The 25,124-nt window shown below is 40.9% G+C and overlaps 1 protein-coding gene across 2 annotated transcripts in view; it reads right to left on the bottom strand.

Moving 5' to 3' along the window:
• Nucleotides 1-25,124, bottom strand: part of PCSK2 (proprotein convertase subtilisin/kexin type 2) — a 209,364-nt gene that overhangs the window by 68,830 nt on the left and 115,410 nt on the right. For both annotated transcript variants that reach the window (XM_071805696.1, XM_065833914.2), the window contains one exon: nucleotides 12,361-12,465. Coding sequence is in view for 1 of the 2 variants with exons in the window: in XM_065833914.2 (XP_065689986.1) it covers nucleotides 12,361-12,465 (105 nt within the window). In the remaining variant the exon portion in view is untranslated. The remainder of the gene's footprint in view (nucleotides 1-12,360; nucleotides 12,466-25,124) is intronic.

Genomic DNA, 25,124 nt, shown 5'->3' with positions numbered 1-25,124 from the left:
AATAGGATACTCATTTGGAAAGAAATAATGAAACTGAAGAAAACAGCCAAAAATGATCACGAAACAAAATCTTACAAAGGTTCCAACCAGAAACATTGAAACAAAATTAAACTTTTTTTTTTTTTTAATAAAATTTGTTTGGTGCAATAAAATATTTTTGCCCCGAATCAGTATTTTGAATATGAAAATGCAGATTCTGCCTCTGTTACTTTGCAATTGCATTATCAGAAATGAGTTGAAGCCTTAAAAGAAATAATTCCTTTAGGAAAATAATCATTTTAGTTAGTTGATTGTCCAATGGACATAAGCTTTTCGACAACATGCCCTGCACAACTTGGGAAAGGACCCCTGAGATTTATGACACAGGATTATGGGTACACCTGGAAATAAGAAAAGTTTAACCTGGGGGTTTCCCTTCCTCTTTTCAGAAAATGAATCCAAGGAGCAATCCTAGAGCAATCAAGTGAATTATTCCAAGAAAAGCTCTTGTTCCTAAACAAATAAAATGGACTCTGATGAATGTTTTCGCAGGAGAGCATCCCAGTTGAGAAATGGAAATAACGCAAACACTGTTCAATTATATCAGGATCTCCTGGCCTAAGAGAATCAGCATTTTTGTCCAAACTCTGCCAGAGATTGCTTGTTGCCCCATGGTATCAGATCCATAAAATGCATGAGGCAGGCCATTACAAGAAGAGTTCAGCTGGTACTGAGTTGGTTAAGAAAAATTTTACAATAGTACCTGTACCGTTTATAAAAGATATTTCACATTTTTAAGACATGCTGCAGACACTGACTAGAACACAGCTCCTCTAAAGAGCAGAGGGGCTGGGATAGCAGCTGCCAGCTGGAGAGAAAATGTCCCCAGGCATCATAACAGTGAACTTGGTGGAACCACAGGTAGGACAAAAGGGATCCAGAAGCTTTGCAGAGGAAGGCTGGATGAGCGCCAGGGAAATCAGTGGCCTAGCACACAGGCTCAGGATTGAGTTTATCATATTTGCCAGATGATAAAGGCAAATTAGATGGTGTCCTGGTTTCAGCTGGGATAATTTTCTTCCTAGTAGCTGGTATGGTGCTGTGTTTTGGATTTAGTATGAGAAGAATGTTGGTAATACACTGTTGTAGTTGTTGCTAAGCAGTCAAGGAGCTTCTCATAGTGGCCTGCCAACAAGGAGGCAAGGAGTGCACAAAATGTTGGGAGGAGACCCAGGCAGGACAGCTGACCCCAACTGACCAAAGGGATGTTCCACACCATATGATGTCATGCTCAACATATAAAGCTGGGGGAAGAAGAAGAAAGGTAGGGACATTGGTAGTGATAGCATTTATCTTCCCAAGTAACTGTTAGGTGTGATGGAGCCCAGTTTTCCTGGAGATGGCCGAACACCTGCCTGCCAACGGGGAGTGGTGAATGAATTCCTTGTTTTGCTTTCCTTGTGTGTGAAGCTTTTGCTTTACCTATTAAACATTCTTTATCTCAACCTATGAGTTTTCTCATTTTTACTCCTCTGATTCTCTTCCCATCCCAGCGGGAGGGAGTGAGGGAGCGGCTGCATGGTGCCGAGCTGCCGGCTGGAGTTAAACCACAACAGATGAACTGTAATCAACAGCTTAGACTCAGACTCCAAGACAAAACACAGGGCATCTCCTTGCCCCAGTGGCTCATTTTATTTTTCAGGTTCTTGGTGAGGATGCAACAAATGCATCTGGACTTCCTCCAAAGAAAAGGAATAAGAAAGAGCGTGCAGAGGTGGTGAGGAAGAGGAGAACCAGCTTTCTCTGTTCAGCGGAGCACTGCAGTGTTACATAAGCTAGAGTAGAGCAGTAATCAGCTTAGTGATACTCTGTGAGACCAGGAGCATAAAAATAATAATTAGATCAGGCAATTCTGGTCCTTCTGTGAAGACTTCACATTTGCAAGACTCATGGATCCCTTACTGTGTATTCCTCTGTATGAAAGAACAATGCTTGGAGTCAATAAAAAGAAAATGGAGACTGACTATTTACATTCATGAAATATTAAATCTGTAGACATAATAGCATATTTCTTTTCAGCGCTCAGACAGTAGATGGCTATCAATATAAAACATAAAGTTGGATCTTCACAGAAATGTGGCCATTCATTTTTCACTTCCTATAAGTAAAATTGTAATATTGACCCAACTCTATTTGTCATAGTATGGAACAGATACTAAACAACTCATTAGGAAAAATATGCACCATGAAGATGTTAAGGTATTTTTAATCTTTCCACAATGTTTTATTCTACTTAGTCCTGTTCTCCCCCTCAGTATGGAAGTTTACAAGCCCAAGAAGCATTATGCAACTTCATCAACCCATGACATACATATTAGCATTTTAATTACTATTGGCTATTCTCAGCTGTTAAAGGCACATATTTTGCTGAAAAGCCATGTTCCAATGCAGCATCAAATAATTACTGCAGTAAACTATTCAGAACAATTTAAATCTAAACCCTTAATTCATTTCCATTGTATCTTCAAATACTGCAATCAACTTTCTCTGACCTTTATAAACTCGTTTTTGTAGTCATGGAACACATCATGCGTATGAGCAGTAATTTCACAGATGTATTTGTAACTTCTTGTTGGTTTTTGGACTGTTGAGTTGGTGGCAAAAAACCAAATAATACTATACTTAAGGTATTGCATACACACTTTAAAGATCTGGAAGTACAGAATGCTTGTAGCGACAGTGTTTTGGAACAGATTGCAATAAATCAATAGATTGAAATGTTGTTCACAAAGAAAACACTTATCAAATTTTAAACAACAGTAGAAGACATTAAATGGCATATGTGGATGCACTACATAATACATTTATTATGTGATATAGTAACATGTCATTATATACATTCTTTGAGTTTGCATCTGCTAGTAGAAAAGTGGTTTGTTTTTAACGTCACAGCCCTGTGACATGAGCCCTGGCCAGATAGCCCAGAAAACCACACCAAAAAAAAGTTCCAGTCTTATGTTCTTCTTGATTTCACTGTACATATTCAGCTGCACCACCTCTTATTTACTGCCCATGTCATATACAGTAAATGGTTCTGGTCATCTAACTGTGCACACAAGAAATGCAGTCACTGTTTCAACAGCTCATTTTTCTGAAGTCAAGAAATAATAGAAATAAACCGCTATAAGTCTATTTTGTTTTATTTTAAATCTATCATGTCAGAGTCTAAAATACATCGGCATCATATACTATCAGGTACAATATTTTAACTAATTCTATATTTTTCCCAAAGCGTATGTCAATCAATATATTTCCAGTCTTTCAAAAGGGTTTAACTCAAAGCCAGTTTGCCAGTCTCCAAATTTTCTGTTCGGCTTAGAGATCTGCCAAAAAAAAAAAAAAAATAGACTCCAAATGTCTCGAATAGCTCCTGAGGAAGTTTTTCTAGCATACAATTTACTCATATTGAAAACAAGAAGAGAGAGCTGAATACACACACTTTCTATAATGAAAGTGAAGTTAACCCCAAAGACGGGCTTACACATCTGAGTCTGGAATCTGTCACAGCTCTGTGAATAGCAAAAAAGCTTCGTTGTTGTATTGGTATTTTCTAAAGTGTTGGCAGCTTGGGAAGTGACAGCATTTTGAAGCCCCACATTTTGTGCCATCACTAGATTCCTGGATCCAGTGAATGCCGAAATGTCCATGACTTTCAACGTCTGTCAGCTCAGCACACCAGAGCCCTGCATTTCTTATTTAAAACCAAACCAAACTAGTCCCAAACAAAAGCAAACTTGTGTAGCACACCAGGTTCCATGTTAATCCAAAGTCACTGGCTCACGCTGTCCATTCCTCTCAACACCCTACTAACGAAAAAGCCTAAACAATATATTCTCACTACTGCCACTGCTTGTGTTGCAACATTAAACAGACTCCACTCAAGAGTTAAGGCCGGAAATTGCACAGACAAATAACAAAGGCAAGGCCAGCTCCACAAAACAGAGACTTTTCTTCAGGCAGGGAACAAGAAGGAGACAGGAAAAAGCAGAGAGACCAGGGAGCGATGCTGCAGTCAGCGATAAAGCAGAAACTTCACTAATGCCAGTTCAGCAGTTTGCGGGCAGCAGAGTGAAGGCTGGACGTGGTGAGCTGTCTCAACAGGTTTCTGTAAACTTACTGAACTTCTATGTGGTTACAAGTATTTTTGAGGAATAAAAGCTCATTTTATTGCCTTACCCCAACCTTACCCCACATACCATGCTCAGTAATATGAAAATGCTATGTGAATGGAAACAACTTCAAGAGGAAGAATCAGCCACCTCCAAGCCAGTTACGATCACTGTCCAACCTTGTCTCAGACCCACTGACCATGTGAACTCCACAGTCCCCAGTGGCACCAGGACAGCAGAGCACTTTTATTTTTGGAAAATTCTGTGTGAATTTGCAGAGCGCTGTCTTATCAGTCTATTATCTTGCGGTGCATTCATTTGTATTTCCTCTAACAGAAATACTTTCAGCTTACCCTGTAATTTTAGTTATACACTATTTCTATAAAAGACACATGAATGTTTGAGTTTTATGTCACTTTGATAGTCTGTTATTTTATTACGTGCAGCTAATGGTGCTTTTTCATATAATACACCTATACAAAACTTCCAATAGTCTCTAATGTTGATGGATTTTTTTCTTTCTCCCTGAAGCCGTCTTTCTAGTTACTAATAGGAACAATAGATCAATTCAGCTTAGCTTTTACATCATGCTGGATAGAACTGCATTTGCTCCAGTAGCAAACTGTCTGAAATATTTACTATTCCATACTCAATAGCGTTGTGATATTTTACATTTGAACTCTATTGCACATCACAAATACAAGATACATGCACAGTCGAAATACGAGCCAGCAATGGCACACTTAATATTACGAATTTAAACTCTCAAACTGGGAAATTCTTCAGCATACTTCTAATATACTCTGCAGGGAAGGGGACTACTGTGTCAAACTTAAGTGACAGCTTAAGTATCTGAGTGACTCCAGGCCTCGTTATTTTTTATATCAGAGAGTTCTTTTTATTTTTATTACAGAAACTAACTCCTATGCAATAATTATGATATCTCCAAGATCAGCTCAGTGCTTTACAGTTGGAGTCACTGTTGGTCAGCTACGCAAAACCCAGCTGAACGGGGCTTTCTGTGAGCGGTGCATCTCCATCAACCCTTGCTGCTCATGCAGAGAGTCTACAAAGGCCAGGGACAAGAAGAAACAGGCCTCCCCCAGATTCAGATTTCAAAAAGCAACCACAGGGAATTTAGCAATCATTATTTGCAGTGACAACAGCCATGCTATCTGTATAGTAGAGTCATGAATCAAATTTGCTGCTTCACTGAATTTCCAGCTTTTTTCTTTTGACATTATCACAAACACAATGTCATGGCCTGAAGAAGAGTTTATCCCCTGTGCTTCGGATGCACAGCATTACCCCCTTACTTCTGCCAGCAGCGCAAGAGTGGCAAAATAATTCCTTAAGTAGTGGGTAAACATTTTTTCCTCACTTATCAAACACCTAAATCTCCTCTTTGCAGTCCTGTTGATTTCTTCTTTGGAATGATGGAGATAAAACACACATACCATATTTCCTCCAATTACTTACTCTTGTCCTACCAGCTGTGTGACCCTTTTTCTTTCCACATCTAAACTAAGTTCAATTCCACCTTCCGATGAACTGACTCCAACTGCGTCTGACTTTTTTTTTTTAATAGTGTGTTGTAATCTGTGCTGCTTCTTCCTTTCCATTCCATTTAAACAACCATCCACCACCCTGCAGAGGGTCTAAATATCATAAAAGCAAAATGCTTCATTTAAGGGTTGAATTCTCCCAATAAGACAACATACTATCAATTATCACAAGATCTAATACATACAGCGGACTGAAGCTTCCTCAATAATTTTCTTATAATGCTTGCCAAGTGACTTCATTACAAATTAAAAAATACAAATTATTAGGAGAGGGCCCTGAGCTGTATTTGAAAGCAAAACAAACATAGTTCAAGATTATATCAAGCTGAGAAAGTTATTCATACAAGAAACCAGCCTCCCTCTGTGAACTGGAACAGATTCTTGGAAATCCTTCCTCAGATCCACTGGATCAAGTGTAAGATGACTTAACACCAGTAAGAGATAAACCAGGGATCCATTCATTGAAAACACTGCCTGTTTTCTGCACAATATGCTTCATTTTGTCAGGATGATTTATGACAAAAATGTCTTTGGTTCTTGTTTGGTGAACAAGCTGGCAATGCAGCTTCATTCATCAGTGTGTAGGTTTGAGGGTGGTTGGGTTTTTTTCAGCATTGGAAAGAAGACATTTCCCCTAATGAATTTTCCTTGGCTGTTCAATATTTATTACAGGTACTTAAGCAGAGCTTTTATTACTTAATGTTCCATTTCCTTCTAAAAGCATAACACCGATGTTCATGTAATGCTGCCCAATAGTCTCATAAAAGTTTTGGCAGCTCCAAACTTTTTCTGGGCATAATCCTACCAGCATGCGAGCCCCACGATAGCATATATTAGGGCAAAATGCTAAACAGGCTTTGCAGAGAAGTTTGTCACCTCTATCATCTACAGCATGAATTTACATAAAAGCCCTGAAAACATGAAAGGCTTTTTATCCTGCCATTTCCTTCTGTCTCTCTGTCCTACCAAGCACATCCAAACATCGCTGCATGGCAAAGAACTGAACAGGGGAACCAAAGCCTCCCCCCAGAATTGAAACTGCATAGCAACTTTTGGGTATTACAGTCACTTTATATAAGGTTTATCCTCACAGAAGTTGAAAGCTCTGTATAGATCTGGGGTCACTGCTGCAGAGAACTGCATGGAAATTTGCAGATGACACCAAGCTGACACACGTGAGGAACAGGATGTCATCCAGAGGGACCCAGACAAGCTCAAGAAGTGGGCCCATGCGAACATCATGAGGTTCAACAAGGCCAAGTGCAAGGTCCTGCACGTGGTCAGGGCAACCCCCAGTATCAATACAGGCTGGGATGAAGGGATGGAGAGCAGCCCTGTGGAGAAGGACTTAGGGGTGCTGGTGGATGAAAGATTGGACATGAGCCAGCAATGTGCGCTTGCAGCCCAGAAGGCCAATCGTATCTTGGGCTGCATCAAAAGCAGCGTGGCCAGCAGGTCGAGGGAGGTGATTCTGCCCCTCTGCTCTGGTGAGACCCACCTGGAGTCCTGTGTCCAGCTCTGGAGCCCTTGGTACATGGACTTGTTGGAGAGGAGCCACAGGAGGCCACAGAAATGATCAGAGGGCTGGAACAGCTCTGCTGTGAGGACAGGCTGAGACAGTTGCGGTTGTTCAGCCTGGAGGCTCCACCTTTAACCCACCTCAGACCCGTCTGCCAGAAAGGGCACGAACAGTTTGCTTCCATGACACCGCTGTTGCTAAGGGCTGCTCATTGTGATGCGGCAGCGCTCTTCCCAAGCTGCTGGCCCTTTCACCTGTTAAAGGTGACCACGGATGAAGCACCCAGCTCTGGCAGCACTTGGCAACCCCCTGCCTGGCATCACGGGGCACATCTATCTTCGCAGGTCGCAATGATCTGACCACAAGCGAGTCACATTAAGGAGGTATGGGAGGGATCTGAGGCAAAGATGGATATGGAAGATTTTCATTGATTTAATTAAAAGCTTAGATCCTCTGCATTTACAGCCCTCTTTTTTCTCCTTGTTCCATGGCACAAGCAGTTTGGGAGTACCATTAACCAGGGGCACCTAGAGACTATATGTTGAAGCAGCTACACATCTGCTCTCCCCGAGCTCCTGCACCAGTACAGACATCAGCCAAGTCTCCCTTTCTAATCCCTTTCTGCAACATAACAATTGCCATCACTGGGATGTTTATTTCAAAGAAGTCATCATCTAAGTGCCAAGCTCACTCACTCTCAGTGGAAGATTTTCACTTCACCTCCCCCCCTCCACACAGATATATATTTATTCCCCAACATCAACACAGATGCACTCACATACAGATATCAGTAATGGGACTCAGCTCTTCTCTGTATATTAGAGCTTCTTCCTTGAGTGGGATTAATCTTGGCAGCTGTCTGACAGGAGAGACTGTGTGGGAGGAAAATGGTTTTATCTAAACTTGAAAGAAAGCAAAATAATCTTCGAGAGAACAAACTGTGTTTCAACTCTTGCTCCTTCAGTGGAAGACTATTTACTAACAGAAAATACCCAACAACAGCAAAAATACAAAAGCATTGCTCTGAAAGGTAACATAATAACCATGCATTTTTTCTTTCCTTTTACTTATGTGGCCACTTTTCAAAACATTTATTAATAATACAGCCGAGTCTCTCCACAGGAGGCCAGAATCTGAGTCAGTTTGGGAAAATTAAAATGAAGCAAATGCCATGGTTTCCTTCTAGCTATGGTGGAGCAGGAAAGAACTCCGCTTCCCTACCTGCCTCTGCTGTTCTTTCAGAGACAGGACACCTAACAAACAAGGCAGTATGAAGTATCTCCATATTTCTGATTTATTTTTTCCAGAGCAATCACACTGATGAAACATACCACTGTTCCACATAATTAAAACCAAACTTTGCTCTTACAGAAGCTTTATTTCCCCTTGTTCACAGGGAAGTCTCCCTTGGAAAAGGTCACCTGGATCTAAGGTTGCGTAGTGACCTGCACTTTGATGTCAACAAGAACACCCTGTTTCCAGTCTCTCCAGTCCATCCCGGTGCTTCTGCACAGCCTCCTCACCTCACAGGCTGGTTTGATGCCCAAATCACTCCACCTCTTTTCTAACTCTGGGCTCTTGCTTCAGCCTGTCCCACTTACCTCTCCGCACCTTCATGCTGATGTCTGGTCCCATCCTACCGTAGTTCCTCTATGGATTTACGTCACCCAGGGCTCTTGTCCCCACTGTCACCTCCTCTCACCTGCCTGTGACCATGGGCCATGGCAAGGACTGTCTCCCTGCCTGCAGCTCCAGGGCAAAGTCAAGCAGCCACTTGAGTTTCCCAATTCAAACCACACCTGGCCTTTTGGTCTGAGAAATTTCAGGTGAAACCATTAACAAAAAAAGGCAGATGAAAATGCAATTTCACATGCAGAATTGCTGAATATCTTTCTGCTCTGTCTCACCTCACTAAAAATTCCAGCTTTAACATGTAAAAATGTTAAAGAGGCTTTATTTCCTCCCCAAAATCTGTTTGGCACCAAAGGTACATATCGTAAAGTAATAAAATACAAGTGCACCCAGAAATCACGGACACACACGCATTTCTGTGCAAACATCTCCTGGAAGGTTCTCTGTACCTCAGAGAATGTAGTTTAAATAACTAAACAGTTCCCGTTTGAAGCAGATCAATTCACTATGGCATTTGCCATCCTGATGGTGAGGAGCCCAGGGAAGACGGCACTGTCAGCAAAAGCCACGGTGCTTCCTGCACCTGCACATTTTTCTGGAACAGTTCAATCGCACAACGAACTGTGTGACACTGTCACACACGCCTTCACCTGCTGCCAGCACTGCTGCAGGCTTCAGCAATGCTCATGTGATAAATATTGTCAATCATGTTTGAGGCTGTTCATCAGCACAAAGATTCAGTTCTTGCTGGATCTCTAGGAAGGCATCTTAATAATACTCCATTCCCAGCCCCTTGACAGTGGATGATGTTTATCACACAGCCACTGTATATGTTTAGCATATCTTCAAATTACTTTGGTGAAAACATCCAGTAAATTTTACACAGCAAAGCTTTTTCGAGCATTTTAAAAGACATGCAGAGAATGAAGATGATGCAGTAACCTATTTGCGTGGTGTTCTGCCATCTATCTCCACGGACTCTTGAAAAACTGACATGGTTCCTCAAGGGACTTAATTGATTAAAGAACATTAATTAATTGAGTGAACATCTGTGCTGGTTTTCAACTAATAATTAAAATTAGCTAGGAATTGTAATCTCCTTAAAAGTGAAAAGCAACTGCAGCTCACTTTCTCACAACATTTGGGTAGGGCTAAGAAAAACAGTGTTTACTGTAAAGGTTCCTGAGAGATTTGTAGGGCCCTGTGGTGGAAGTTTTCTCCCTGGCTAGCCTGACAACAGGAAGATTTTATTCTTGCCTTCATGTGTTTACATATTAACCATGACAGTCCTGACATTTGTTGCTAAGTAAAATTGAATGTAAATGGCCTAGAAAGCTGCCATTAAATGTAGAAATTATTTTTGGAGTTTGAAATTAAGTACTGTCAACACAACTCATGTTTCCACTTATAAGCAAATATGACTGGAATTTTAATGACTTCCCCAAACCCCACATATAAAAGAAAGAAGGCAAGTAAGAGTAACAATTTTAATTGCTTTCAAACTGTATTACAAAAGGCAACTGGCCTACGTGGTATCATAAGAGCTCAAGGACTGTCCAACGGGACAGAGTAAGTAGGAGGGCTAGATGAGAAAATGTCATGTTACATGTGGAAACGAAATGCTGCTTCCATTCCCCTGTGTAACCCATGAGGTCAGCATAAACCCAGGATAATCCTTTTCCTCACATGGAAGATATTCTTTCTTATTTAAACACAGGACTTTATTCCCTGGGATCAGAGGAGGGTGCCAAGGAGAGTCACGTCATTGTTGCGCAGCACGAGGAAGAACTGGAGATTAACAGCAAAAATGAGATTTAATTGCACGCGACAGAAGCCAACTAAGAGCATAGAGACCGCAAATATCAGATGACTGCAAAAGAGAGCACCTCTGAACAAGAAGGTAGGTTCATTTAAGCTGTTCTTAATAGCACTGCAGACAGTCTAGAGGGAATCAATGCAAGAGTCGGTCTGGAATTAGCACAGGAGTGCTCAGCCATGTGATGCTGAGGCTACAACAAGAACTGGTGGATTCATAAAATTTTTCAGAGGCTTACAGAAATATTTCTTTCCAGTACAGAGTCACTTGCACAATGACTGGACTCAGTCCCTAGTTTGCAATGTGCTCACCCAGTTGTATGTTGTTCTTGAAATGGCTTTTAACAAGATTGGGTGGTTCAGGGAAATGAAAGTCACCTCTCTCAGGACACGTGCTCCATATCCACTAATTGTAGACAGTTTCTAAAAGGTTTACTTTCCGATCCCTGCTTGGTAAACAACATGAGGGAAGCCTGAGAATTTCTATTCAAGGCAGGTTGAATGGGTCTCTTCCTCACGGCCCCTCACCTGTAGCTGGTACCAGCGTTAGAGAAGGGGGCGAGAAAGAGGGACCAGCAGTAGCCCCAGGGAACCTGCCAGCACTCGGTTCTCAGCATCTCAGGATAAAGCGATGGGGGAAGGCAGCACCGGGAACCTGTGTGGTTGACTCACATGGCTCCCAGCCACAGGAGTGACCTGCCACGGGCATCCCAGCTGGACCTGGGCCCAGCACCACTTGAGATTTTTGCAGAAGTGGGAAAATTAAGCTGGGAATTCATCAGACCTTGCCTGCTCTGGTGTCACAACAACAATTACGATCTTATTTAACCTATTTTTTTTTCTTCCTACTCCATTTTTCATTTTCATAAGTGTTCCAATACAATATCTGGCAATAAAATTCTGTCTGGAATAAAACTGTTCCCTCCCCCTCTTTTTTGCTCACGGTGCAGAGAGTTTAAAGCCTACTGAAGGATTAAAAAATAATCTGTTTGCTGTCATGATATCATTCCTATCTACTTTCTTTGGGCAGCAAATACTCTTTTTGTGCTACCTGGCCCCACTCCAGCCCAGTATTACACTGTTGTAAGAACTCTGAGGAAAAAAAGAATTTGCTAGTGTCAGTTCATAGCGTTCTGCAAAAGGGGCCTTTCCCTCCTGTCCGAGGGATTTATGCTTCTGAAAACTGATCACACCATTTGCAGACTGCGAGCATTAGCTTCTAAAAGAAATACTGAGGTTTGACAACATACATTCTCAGCATCTGGGGTGTATACCATTTCCTGAGAAAAAGTGCGGTGTGACTGCTGAGAAAACCACAAGGTGTTCTGGGCTGGATGACCCATAGATTTGAAGGACATTTTGGGGGAACAACTGCAGGATGTATCCTGGACAGCCCCTCCTCACATAAGAGACAGAGATGTCCCGGAGAATATGGCACTGCTGAGTCTTATTGGAGAGAGGACACATCTTGGAGAATGCAAGAATATTTGTAGTAGTGAAAAAAACCCAAAAGCTGAGGCTGTTTGTGAGATCTGTGCACACAGTGGTCACCAAGCTTGAAAAGAGCACAGGGAAAAAAGAAGTAGCCATAACCACAGATTTGCTCATCACTCTGATCTCATAAAAATAGTCTATGTCACAAAGAAAACATGAGACAGGCACATAATGATGGAACACTTACCCTGGAATCCTTTTCCAGATGAAGCTTGTGTTGAAGACTGCGTCTCCTCTTGGCCTTGGCAATGCCATTGTGATAAAAGAAGTATCCAGTATCTAAAAAAGGGAGCTGAGGAAGAGAGAGAGAAAAAACCATCATGGAGCTATTGGCTATTAATAAGGATGACACAGAAAACTTCTGCCTGTGAAGTGACTCAGGCAACTAGAACAAGACTTGTGAACAGTTATGCCAAAGGGCCCAAATCACTCTTGATAATGTCACTTCTAAGTTACTTTTGAGAAGTGTGCCCAGCAGCACTGAAGTTATTTCGTACAGGCTTATAACGTGTAACTTCACTTGTACATACTCGGTACAATTTTCACCTTACGTTTAAGGTCAACAGCGCCAATTTTTCTGAAGGGCTTCCTAAATCACATCAGGATTATTTCCAATTTCCTGACAAAGCCAGAATAAAATAACAAAATGAACTGCTAATGATTTGAAGCTACCTCAAACCATCCTTCAGCAATAAGGCGTTACAGAAGTGCTTTTCTGAGCTATTATAATGCACCCAAGCTGATGCCGTAAGCAGTAAGGCAGAAAGCCGACTGATTTCCACTCTCTGAAAAATACGGCATTTGGAATTTCTTCTGAATGCCAGGAAATGGAACATAAGAATAATATTAAGCAAACAGGCAGTTCACAGTGTGTGGGTGGGAACAGTCTTGTACGGCTTTATTGTCTAAGACATTTTGGCATCAAGCAAACACCTCCCAAAGGCTTTCCAGCCCCACCTCAGGCAGATGCCAGGGAAGGAAGATCCACATCCATCATTAAATGCATTTCTCTCCCCTGGACCGGCAGAGAGTGACTAAAAGACCAGTTGACATTTAGCTTTGAGAAGGCTAAAACATATGGTGTTAGAACAGCATCCCACTTCCAGCAGGCAGTTAGAAAGTGCCATTTGCATCTCAAATTCAACACGTTTTTCCCCAATCCAAACTAATAGGGAGATTCTGGTTGGATGTTTAAATCTAAGCAAGTAACTGTGCATTTTTTAATTCAGCGTTTCTTTGTAAAAGTTGGGAAAAAAATAGGCTTTCATTGGGAATTTATAGGTTAATTCTGTGAACATTTCAACTTCAAAGGTTATACTACCCTGCATGTAAAATAACTACTTAAAAGAGATATTCCAGAACAGCCATGACAGCCCTGTTCCTCTCCTTTTTATTACCTTTACTTCATGATAACATAAACCTCTTAGCAGGAGTTCAAGCTTCTTTACTGAAAAACTGAGACTGACATCTAGACAGAATATTCACCGTGAAAACCTGGGTTGAATAAGGGTAGCAGGATCTTGCTGCCATAAAACAGATTCTTTACCTGCTCACAGGTATACACAGTTCACAAATATAATTTTCCTTCTATGAAATTGTCTCCTGTTTCATTAAATCTATCACTGTATCTGGTGCAGTTCTGCAAATGTATTTTGGAATACATGTGCAGTGGGGTGGGAATGGAAGATTCACAGTGAGTTCTGAAAGTTCAAAATTTGTTTACATTCCATAAATAAGTATGCAAGGGGTTTGTTGGGGTTTTTTTGGGTGGGTTTTTTGTTGTTTGTTTGTTTTTCTTTCTCCAAAGCTCTTTTTTATGTTAATTGAAGCATTTAATATCAATGAAATCAAAGCATTTCATTTACTCTTTTAAAATTCCATTGTGTATGATACATAATACATAAATGCAAATTAACTTTAAAAGAATCAAAGCATTTTGTTCAGATAAAAAGGCCTCTTTTGAATTGTCCATAAAAGGTTAAAGAGATTTCATCAAAATCATCATGGTCCCTTGGAGTTGATTTGCAGGGCTAACTGGAGAGCTCTTCTGGGCAAGTAATGAGAACATTCTGCACAGACTCCATATACATGTGAAGAACACAACAGCTGAGGCAGAAGGAGAAATGAGGTTACAAAAGCTCATGGCAGTAGCCACCAAAGTCTCCTGTGCTTCACATCCATCCTCAGAGCCACAGCTCTTAAGACTGAAATTCTGTCACCTTTACCAACTGGATAATAAGGTATTTCCATAATCCAGAAACAGCCCTTCCCTATATTGGATACATTACTCTAAGTCTCATAATATGCAGGACAAAAAAATAAATCTAAATAGCCAGATCAGTTATAGCTTGAAATCCATTTCACCATGCTAACCATTACCATCCATCGCAAGCTGTGGTCCGATTACCCCTCTGATTCTCTCGGTGAAATCAGGCTATTTTCCTTCTTTTTATCTCAGTATCAACCATTCAAATAAATTCCAGTCAAATATTGATCTTGATACTCTTCCATTAAGGAAGACTCAGCAATTTTAAGGATATCTGGCAACATATAACATGTATTCTCTGTTTATTTTCTGTATAGCATTAGTTTCTAGGGCCACTTAAAATGAAGCAATATATTATATAGGAAACTTTTAAAGCTGGTGTATTCAAGTCTAACCATAATCAAAAGCAATATAAGTTAGTACAACCAGATTTATTGACAAAATAATGAAAAAGTTTGACCGAGACTATTCCATTCTTTTCACAGCTATCCCAGGAATCTCTGAGGAACTCAGATATTTCACAGTTCGCAGGGTTTTCACCCTCATTCAATGAGACGGGAAGGCAGCTAAGTGAGGAAATACCTGAAATATGTCATGATCAAACACCATGGACTGTGAATATCAAATAGTAGAAACCAGGCAACTTGCAGGACCTAAATCCTTCAGTAAATCCTTAAAATTAATGAACGTACACTCAGGAGAAGTCAGACACCAGCAAAGGGCCTAAAACATCAGATGCTTTGCTGAGGATTTTGCATTAAGATCTGTGAATGCCACAAGCAACCACTGAAGCGCTCTGGTTCTGATGAACTCCTGCTATGGAGTCAATAAGTGCTCGGCAGCAACCGCCAGGCAGGACGCAGGGAGCGCCCAGCAGGGCTGATGTTCCCGCTATTGGCTTCTCTGACTTGGAACCAGAGCAAAACAGCAAAATGAACAGTGCATGTAATGAAGGGAAATGAAAACAGAAGGGCTCCTGTACATAAAAACAACTCCAAAGTGTCATCAGCAATTGCTACTTCGTAATACTCCCATTGTAAAGCTGGAATTGTATTTGAGTAAAATTCCTATTTCAGCAGCAGCAGGTTCTGCTTGTACAATAACGTGAAGAAATAACACACTCAGTCTGGTGGCTCAGGTTCTTTCTGTAAGATAGAAGCAAAGCTTCCTGCCCTCAGAGAAAAATTAGCAGTTATGTAAGATAACTGATTACTGGAAAGCACTTGAATATTCAAGTGAGGAGGATTACTTAGAGACAGAAAATGGTCTGGCATTGCCTTGATGTTTAAACATGGTTCAATACAAAGAAGAACTCTGAGAATCTCAGGAATTACGGGCACTTTGTTACTTGCAATATTGTATAAAATTACTGGTGAAAAATACATGCAAGCAAAACCAGAGTCATAAACACAACACAGCAAGTAGAAAACCTTATATATCCACCTGTCTCCTTCAGATTTGCAGCCTCCTTGTGGTTATTAACAATACCATCTAAAGTAAAGATGGAATCCTGTTTAACCACTTTCCTGAAAAGGATGTGGACCAGAAAATAGCTTAAAAATTCAGTGTTCAGCTAAACCAAGGGGAAAAACAAACACTCTTTAAATGGAAGAGGCCTATTTAGAAAGCAAAATGACAGGGATGCACCATTCGGTATAGAAGGAAACGGGGAACACTTCACACCGTGCACAGTTTTAGCACCAACACCTCCAACTCTGAGGTAGCTTGGCTGTTGTCAGGCTACTGCTCCACCAGAGAAGTCCAGGTGTAATTACTATTGAAATAAAAATCAGTTAAATCCATGGTTCCCAGTCTTTCTGCACTCTTCTCCTTACATTTGACAATCTTTCCCCAGCAAGAGAAAATATCAAGAAATTTACTCTCTGCTGCCATAGGTGCCGCCTCCTGGAAGAAGGGCTGTAAACAGGCAGCTACAATTCTCCCCTGCCAGGTGTTGCTTCTGGGCAGTCATTCTGTTGTGTTGGAAAGTGAGAGGGAAGGAAAAACAGCCAAAAGGACATGGTCCACTGCTGAGCCCTCAACCACTGATCTGCTCCAGGAAATAAAGACCAGGCATAAGGCAGCCTGGATAAGGCGGCACACAAGGCTCCCACCCCATTCTGTCTACCTGACCGAGAAAAAATCAAACTGCACTTCTTATTTGGTCTTGCTTTGGACAATACACATGGCGATACCAGATGTAGCTTTACCTGTCTGAAAGCAAAGGACATCAAAGTGCAAAGTGGTGCAGGGTTTAAAGAAAAGAAGCCACAAAAAGACTAAATTCAGACACTGTTCCTCATTCTAAAACAGCAGCACTGGGGCCATCTTCAGCAGAGCTGAAGCAACCATAAAAGCATCAGTGACATGTGACCAGAAGAGCCCATCTGTAGCAAAGGTATTACAAAGCAGAAATAAATGCTAAAATAAATAAATAAATCAATAATAATAAAGGTTGAACAAAGCTGCCAGTGGCATCAGTACTTCACCTGGCTCATAGTGCAAGGTCCAGCATTTTCAGTCTGTCACTAGTTTTAAAAGGTAACAAATGCAACACAAAAATAAAGAGAAACCTTGGTTCCCAGGCTGATCTTTAACATTAAATGTTCCTGACTCCTTACCTTTAACATTACATTTTCCTGACTCGCTTCAGAGGTCCAGTCTACATACATCTCACAAGCAAATTAAGGCGCCCACAGAAAACTTAAGCACAGATCAAACTGCCCCCTCCTTTTTTAACATAATTGATCTCTGCCCAATCAGCCTGTGATGCTGTATCATGTAACACAGCATCCATACACTACACTGCTTTCTTTTGTGCAGGATTTCCAATGGTTTCTCCCTGATATTGTAATATTCCAAAACCAGCTTACTTGAACCTATTGCTAAGGTTCCTCTCCCAAGTTACCAACAAAGACAATAGTCCGTAACAACCTTCTTTTGAGCAAAATCATTTTAAAATACAAGCAAAGGGTGATTTATAACAAGTTACCCCAGGGTCAACTTCTTTGACCATCACCAAAATCAGCATAAACGGATCTGTCAGCGAACGAGATTCACAGAAATGAGATTCATCCAGTCACGCTGATAAAGACCCTCCTCAGGGCTCCTCGCCTGCCTTAGTGTGAATGTTTGGCCAGGCACACAAGGGTTCAAACAAACACTAGTGCTAAAGAAACGCTCTTCTCTGAGGAAAAGAAACCAATACTTGGCCCCCAAGTCCAAAAAAAAAAAAAAAAAAAAAAATATATATATATATATATATACATATATATATATATAAAATACAAAGCATCTCTCCCCCACAGAGCACAGCTCCTGACTTTAAAAGGGGCCATAAATCTGCACAGGTGAGCTCTTTCATCCCATTACTGCTCAGTAATTACACCAACAAAATATATGACCTAAACCTGGCACGAGTAAATGTATTTGGAGCCTTCACAGGCCCCACAAGCCTCGCTCCTTCAGTTACCATTATAGCTGAAGCACAACAAAGTGCCTCCCAGCAGAAATTAGAAACCTTTTAGAAACCTTTTCATACCAGTTTCACCAAATGCACTGAAGATGCTTATAAATATTCAGTATGAATTTTTAAACTCTCTTTCTCTCATTTTCCCTCACCCCAATTAGCATTAGAAATCATTTTACTTTTAAATACACAGATGGGAGCCAAGTCTGAAGTCAAAGGCGCTCACTCACTATAGCGACGAGGGCCATGTAAGAGTAGAGCCAGCTACAAACACAGGCAGCCCCAGGCCCCCAAATAACCCAGAACAAAGCACCAATAAGAAAGAATTAATTCAACTCTTGGTGGAGAAATGTAAAATAGCATAGAGGACTAAAGCTGTGCCAGAGCTTACCCAACATGCAATCCAGTCCACTGCGTCCCCACAGCCCCAGGCAAGGGTTTCACACTTTCTCATTAGTGTGCTATAATTACTCTGAAGGCTCAGCAGAAGGATCTCAGGTGGAGCGCAGGATCTGCACAAGCTCCAAGCAGCCCTGAAGACTTGCACAGCCTGGTCCAGGTCTGACTGTTATGACTCAGTCTTCCTGGCTCGTTTCTCATTGCACCTGTGTCTTATTTAGCTGCCTCCACTAAAGCCTAATCTGCTTATCTTGGCAAACCTGGCAGGTGGAGGTGTTAGACACAGCTTTAACTGTCCCAAAATGTAAATGTCACATTAAAACATCATTAGAAGATGATTCTTGTGAGATCAACTGACTAACAAACAGTACAACATTTTTCCTACAAAATAATTCAGAAATGCCTGACTTGGATGCTTACATATGTTTTCAGCTCTTTCATATGCATATCCAACCACCTTTTAAGGGAATCTGCAACAGGTGATGGTACTAAGGGCTGTGACAACTTGGTTGAGAGCTCATTGATCTGCTTGTTCTTCCTTTCTTCCAGAAGTCAAAGGAAATACCGTCATATGCATGGCAAAAAGTCTACCTATTATTGTTTTTTAGGATATAGGTTAGCCTGTAAGAAGATTACAACCCTGCTTTAAAAGTTCTAATGAGTCTTTCCCAAGCCAGCAGAAGTAGTTTCCAATGGTTTCTGAAGGGTTCTCTCACCTCCACAGTGAAATGTCTTTTCGCCTAGAAACAGTAAAACATCAATGTGTCAATCCAAGACTTTGCAGAATATATACCTTTGGATATTAATTTATCCAAAAGGATAAAATAAAGCCTTTTGTCTAGTCCCTCTTGCATGCAGCACCACAAGGTTAAACAGTCTTCCAACATCTGGACACGAGAGGTTTAGTAAATACAAGGAATCAACAGAACCAGATGTAGGCTGCTGTTACACTTAAGTGTCCAGTCTGTCCATGTGGAATTCATCTGAGCTCCACATACAATTCATGACCAAAACAAGAGGCACTCTGAGACCATTATTCATCTGACCTATTTTTGGTGACCATGTTAAAATGAGCAGAGCTGAGGACCTGGGAAGAGGAGCACAGCTGTCCACAGTCAGGTGGATCAGTTCTGATGTTAAATGCTGATCTCTTATTTTCTGATCAGTTTTGTTCTTACATCATCACACATAGTGCTTCCAGTTGCTTACAAAACACTGGTCCATTGGTTTGGTTTCAAACCTGCAATATTTGTAATTTGATTTGCGAGTGAATGAATCATAAAGGTTTAACGTTCTACTGTATTTATATCACTATTAAGTTTGTCATTGAAGAGCTTCATCCTGCAAGCAAGGAGCAGTCATATAAGTCATCAGCGACAAGATTGTGGATTTGCTGATAGGTTTCTCAGTGAACTGAAGAAGCCATTTGAGGCTTTTAAAAGGGCTATTCTAGTTTATGTGAATGGATCTACGCATTTCAGAGAGTTTTACCTGTTAATCCCCAGTAACTATAAAACCCACTATTGATTCTACCAGATGCCATGTTGAAAGCACTAGACTTTCCAGATTTGGAGAAGAGAATGAACTTGCATTGAACTGCCTGGATTAATCCAGATCGTTGTTACCTGGAGTAAATGATTGCTACTGTTTGGCTGACAGCCTTAAGTGAAGGCTTAGCAATCATCATGATGCCCTCTTATACAGATGTTGAGGATCCTGCAAGAAGAGCATGTCAGCCAAGCCCTGGGCACCAGGAGGAACCCTGGAGCTCAGCACCCAGAAAGTCACTGGGAGCATCTAACAGCTGTGTTGTCACTTTTAGCAGCAACAAATGGCCACTGGGAAAATGAGACAGCCCCTTCCAATCATTCAGCTGTGCAGCTCCATAACAACCACACACATAGCAGATAAACATATATATCATTTAGAATAATGAAGTAAATATGATTCCATCAGAAGCTGAATCAACTACATCTTCTTAAAACAGGTATCAGTAGCACAACATGCATTTTTTTTTACAATTTGGGAGAATTTAACTCATCCTGTTAAAAAAAAAGAAAAAAAAAAAACAAACAACAAAACCAAAACAGCGCAAATAATAACAACAACCAACCAAAAACCAACACACACCACTCCCCTCCAACAAAAAAACCCAAACAAACAAGCAACAAAACCCACAAGCAAACAAACAAAACAAACAGAAAAAGACAAACAGAAATTAGACTCCAGACATTCTCTAGGCACACTTCTTCCTAGGCTTAAATTACCTAACTTGTTCATGTTAGTAGTGACCTCAAGGAATTATGGGCCCTTAACAGTGCAGTGTAAATAACATCACAGCCAAAAAGCCAGTCACTGCTTGACCCAGTTAACTAACTTATGTAGCTGATTTAGCCCGTGACAGTCAGTGCTTTAAGAATACAAGGAAAAAAATAATGGTGCCCCAAAAGTGGTTTTGTCAGTGCTACATTTTATGACCAAAGGCAAACAAACTTTTGCTCTTCATGCCTGCCTTCTGCTTGGAGCAACAGGGGTCTTCAGGGTATCCTGCCACTCTTTCAAGTCTCTTCTGTGCCCTCATCAGGGCATCTCCCAAGATGATAATACTCTGTGAAAGTTTACACATCTCAAGCTTCTCCCCGAGATGATCCTATCCAGGACCACTTAATTTGTGCTTTGCCTCTCTGCTGCAGGACAGAGCCAGGACTAAAAGTCACAAGACATGAGTTTCAGCTGTATTCTAAATAATCCTTGTAGCTTAGCCCTGGCCAACGCACTAAGAGTCTGTTCTTCAGAAATGCTGGGTAACTCCAGCACCTACTAATATTAGGAGAATCTCAAGCAATTACAGCTGTAATATTCTTGTTTCAGTTGCCTCGCATGTAAAATGGCATAGTCTAATACGTACTTGTTTACTGATTTTATTGATAGAATTTAATCAACATTTGCACAGCACTATAGACTGTGCTATAAAACAATAACTGCCATTGTCAACATATATTAATGGGTATATCTATACCTGCAATATATACGTATGTAATCAGGTGTCTCCTTAGCAATAGATATTTGGTAAATATTTAAATATGTTTAAATACAACATGATGGATATTTTTTCATATCAGTATATCTGCCTTAGGAAAACTCATAAGAAACAGCTTGATTTAGTTATAGTTTGCAAATGGAAGTGACCGTGGTATATGTCTAACTAAGCTGGATCGATACTGCTGACAGCAATTAGCGTTGCTAACAACGGCTGCTTGGCCTCATTCCTACAACCCAGCTCTCCTCTTCGGCACGTAACCGAACAGGTTGACTGCTGTTGTCACACTGGAACCTGGTGTCACATCAACTCTAAAGACAATGAGATATAAGCTGTGAGATAAAGTTTGCCGTTTTTTAAAACAGCAATAAGATGGGGTGCGCCACAGCCAAAAATTACTAGTATTTATATCTTAAGGATGGAGAGAAGGTAACACGTGGCTACTCACTGATGTTTCAGCAGAGCAGTTCAGCATTATTTTTAAATCTATGTCCACGTAGCGAAGCGTGTAGGATATAAACATGTGTGCAAGTGCGCAGCTAATGTAGCACCCAGATGTAACGTCATGAACTCAAGGTCTAATGAAGTAGTGCCATAAAAGCAGCTCAGACCAAAATTAGTTGCTTACTGACAAGAGCTACTCAAGAAAGCAAAGGTGAATTGCACTAATGCAAGGATGCGAGTCCTTACCAACACTTAAAGATGATTTGTAGCTCTCTTTCTAGCAAAAAAAATTATTCTTCCCTTTTGTCTCCGTGTCTGTTTAATGCTAAGCTGCCAAGCAATAGCCGATTGACAGAAAGTGCCTCACAGTGAGGTTTCTGTTGTTAAACCACAGTGAACTAGTCTTCCAGTTCCCAGAGAAACAGTCAATTCCTGGAGAAAAATATGTGCTTTATGGGAGAGAAGCTCCCATAAACTGTGACATTAAAGTAATCAGGGCTGGGGATGGGGGGCACACTGTTGCTACTTCTTTTTTTAGAAAAAAAGACTTAAGATAGTAAGCTTGAGAAGAGCAGGGCAAGGAAACTTCAAGGGAAACATTTTCGGTGGAGTCAAGGAAAAGAGAAATTTTGGGACACTGCTGTTTTCCTTACTTGTATAAAGCTGCTTGACTCTGCTAAGAGAAAGTCACAGACATTAATCCCCACTATTATAGGACCAGGTCAGAGGCAAATTCTTCCATTACTTATGCCATCATGAACTGGAGAGATCTCCTCTCAGCTCCAGTACACACCAGTACAATCATCACTTCACAACAGGGATCGACTGCTCTGCCTGGGTTCAAGAGCTGCATATTAGACACAACAAAAAGGATAACCCACATCCGCCTCAATGGTGGCAATAATGATGTGAAAGGTAAGAAAAAAGCACCACCACGTCTCCCTCCCAGGACCTGCCTCACTGACCTTTCAGGCAGCTGTGAAATACATCTTTTTACTGTTTGTCACCATCAATTAATAAATGATAGAAGTTTATTGCCAGCAGAAACTGTGGTCAATCCAGCATGTGACAATATGTTATCTGGCTTTTATTACATCCGTCACACAAGGCAAACGTAGGTTCTTAATTAATCACTCAGCATGTTTCAGTCTTTAGAGCCTGGAATACTGGTTTCTCTATCAAGATACAACATACAAGGTGTTTCAAAAGATGCACCCAATTCGGAATCACTATATCTCTGCAACCACAAACCACCCATGAATGAAATTCTTGCCATTTGAAAGGGCAGGGTATAGTTTCAAATGATTACCGCTTAACTTGGTAACTCATTAAACAGTTTGTAATTTTTCTGTAATTGTAACATGCTGCCATCATGAATTATACTGCTTTGAAACTGGGTCCATCGTTCTGAAACACCCTGTATTTAACGTGAATAAAATACATCTAGTTAGAAGGGAAAAAAAGGGATTTCTACAGAATGAAACTGAGTGTTTTAATCTCCATCAGAAGAAAGAGAAAAAAAAAAAACTCCACTTGCTGTTCTGAGTTTTATTCTGCACTATATCTAAATTGTGGGAGAAATGGGATAGTTTTCCTTTCAAGAGTAGAAAAGTACATTTGCCTGTGAAGTTTAATTGGTAGTGTAAAAATTAATAGACATAAATGCTGCAAAGACCAGACTTCACATGATGTCCTGATCTACAACTGTCATTCCACCAATGCTAACAACCGAATTTTCCAAACCTACAAATGACTTCCAGTTCTGATTTTTGATACTTCTTCACTCAAAATCAAAATTGACAGTTCCACTTTACAATTGGTTCAGAGTAACTTCTGAATCACTCAATTCGGTTGAAACAGTTCTAAAATGAATTGACACAGAGAGAGGTGCAAGGTCCCTGTGGGACTGATTGGAATCTAGCAGTCATGGTAGAGTGGATTTCAGAACCACATTCCTTTGTTTCACTGGTGTTTCATAAAGAGTGAACAAGCAAGCAGAAGCATCCTCTGGCAGCAGAAGAGGGGGGATATATCCCACCTCTTTTGCTGCCCAGACACGGAAGATATTTATCTGGCTTCAGTTTGATATCCAACACTCATAACACTGCCTGTTTCTCTATTTAATAACTAAATACATGTTTGTTGGGTTTCAGGTTTTCACAGTTTGGTTCTATACTCTAGGAGAAAGCAGCTCTGACATATTACCCTTTTACTCGTCAGGTAAGCAAATAATGTAGTTCAGTCATGAGTACCCGGGACACATTTGACGACTGGTTTGATGTAAACACTGAGGTCACTCTTCCCATTTGCCTTCTGTGGACAAAGAAGTTAAGGATGTAACATTTACACTGAAGTTTTGTTTGAGAAGGTAGGTAATACATGACAAAGAACATTAAGTCCCAGCTCTCTCCTTGAGGGAGTAAACTGGAGCTATCACTGCCTAATTTATTTATGATCCCAGTGTATAAATGGTAAGACTGGGCTAGCTTCTAATTTCCCTTTTAGGTCCAAGCTCCCGCTAGTTGCTGAACACAGCCAGCGTTCAGCTGAGTCTGTCTTTTGAGCTACCATCATAAATCCATGACCAAAGTGGATTTCACGCCGGCAGATAAACTGTGTGTGGTGGTCACGCAGAATTTCACACAACACAAGACCAAATCCAGCTCTCTCTGGGACAGCGCTGTCTGTCCCAAAGCACGGCCTGGGACGGCTGAGTTGAAATTAAATCAGGGTTAGCTTTTCCAGTGAACTTCTGAGAGTTAAATGTAGAGCTCATGTTGATTTACAACAAGAGCAACACACCAGACTCCTTCAGGTTACTTAGAGAAACCCTGTCTTTGACAAATAGTCGAGCTGCTCGGCTTCCTCCCACCAGAGGCCGGTGATGGATGGAAGCTCTGGGCTGCTCACTGCAATATTTATAGCCACCGTGCAGACAGCGTCCTGTAGAGACCTGACCCATTTAATTACCTGAAAAAGTTGAAAGAAAAAAAAATAAAAACAGGGTTTCTGATGACCAGGGTAGCATTACAGGACAAAGGTAAATTTTAGATGCATTAACCACAGCGCTGAGTTTGTTCCTACAGCTCTCACAGAAACCAGCCACCCATGCTAAGAGCTGGAACTGCACAGGAGGGTTTCCCAGGTTTAATATTTTCATAAGAGCTGGCAGAATTTATCATTCATTTTAGCACTTTGTCTTCCATTTTCAGCTCACAGAATTTTCCATGAGCACAGACATTTCTCAGGACTTACTAATTGAAATTATCTACCAAATAAATTCTACACACATTTCAGCAACTATTTTGTACTTTGTTGCAAGCATTTGAAACT

The sequence above is a fragment of the Patagioenas fasciata genome, chromosome 3 (assembly GCF_037038585.1).
Source record: "Patagioenas fasciata isolate bPatFas1 chromosome 3, bPatFas1.hap1, whole genome shotgun sequence".
NCBI classification, from domain to species: Eukaryota; Metazoa; Chordata; class Aves; order Columbiformes; family Columbidae; genus Patagioenas; species Patagioenas fasciata.
The sequence above is the reverse complement of the archived record's forward strand: the minus strand, read 5'-3'. Positions and strand labels throughout refer to the sequence as shown.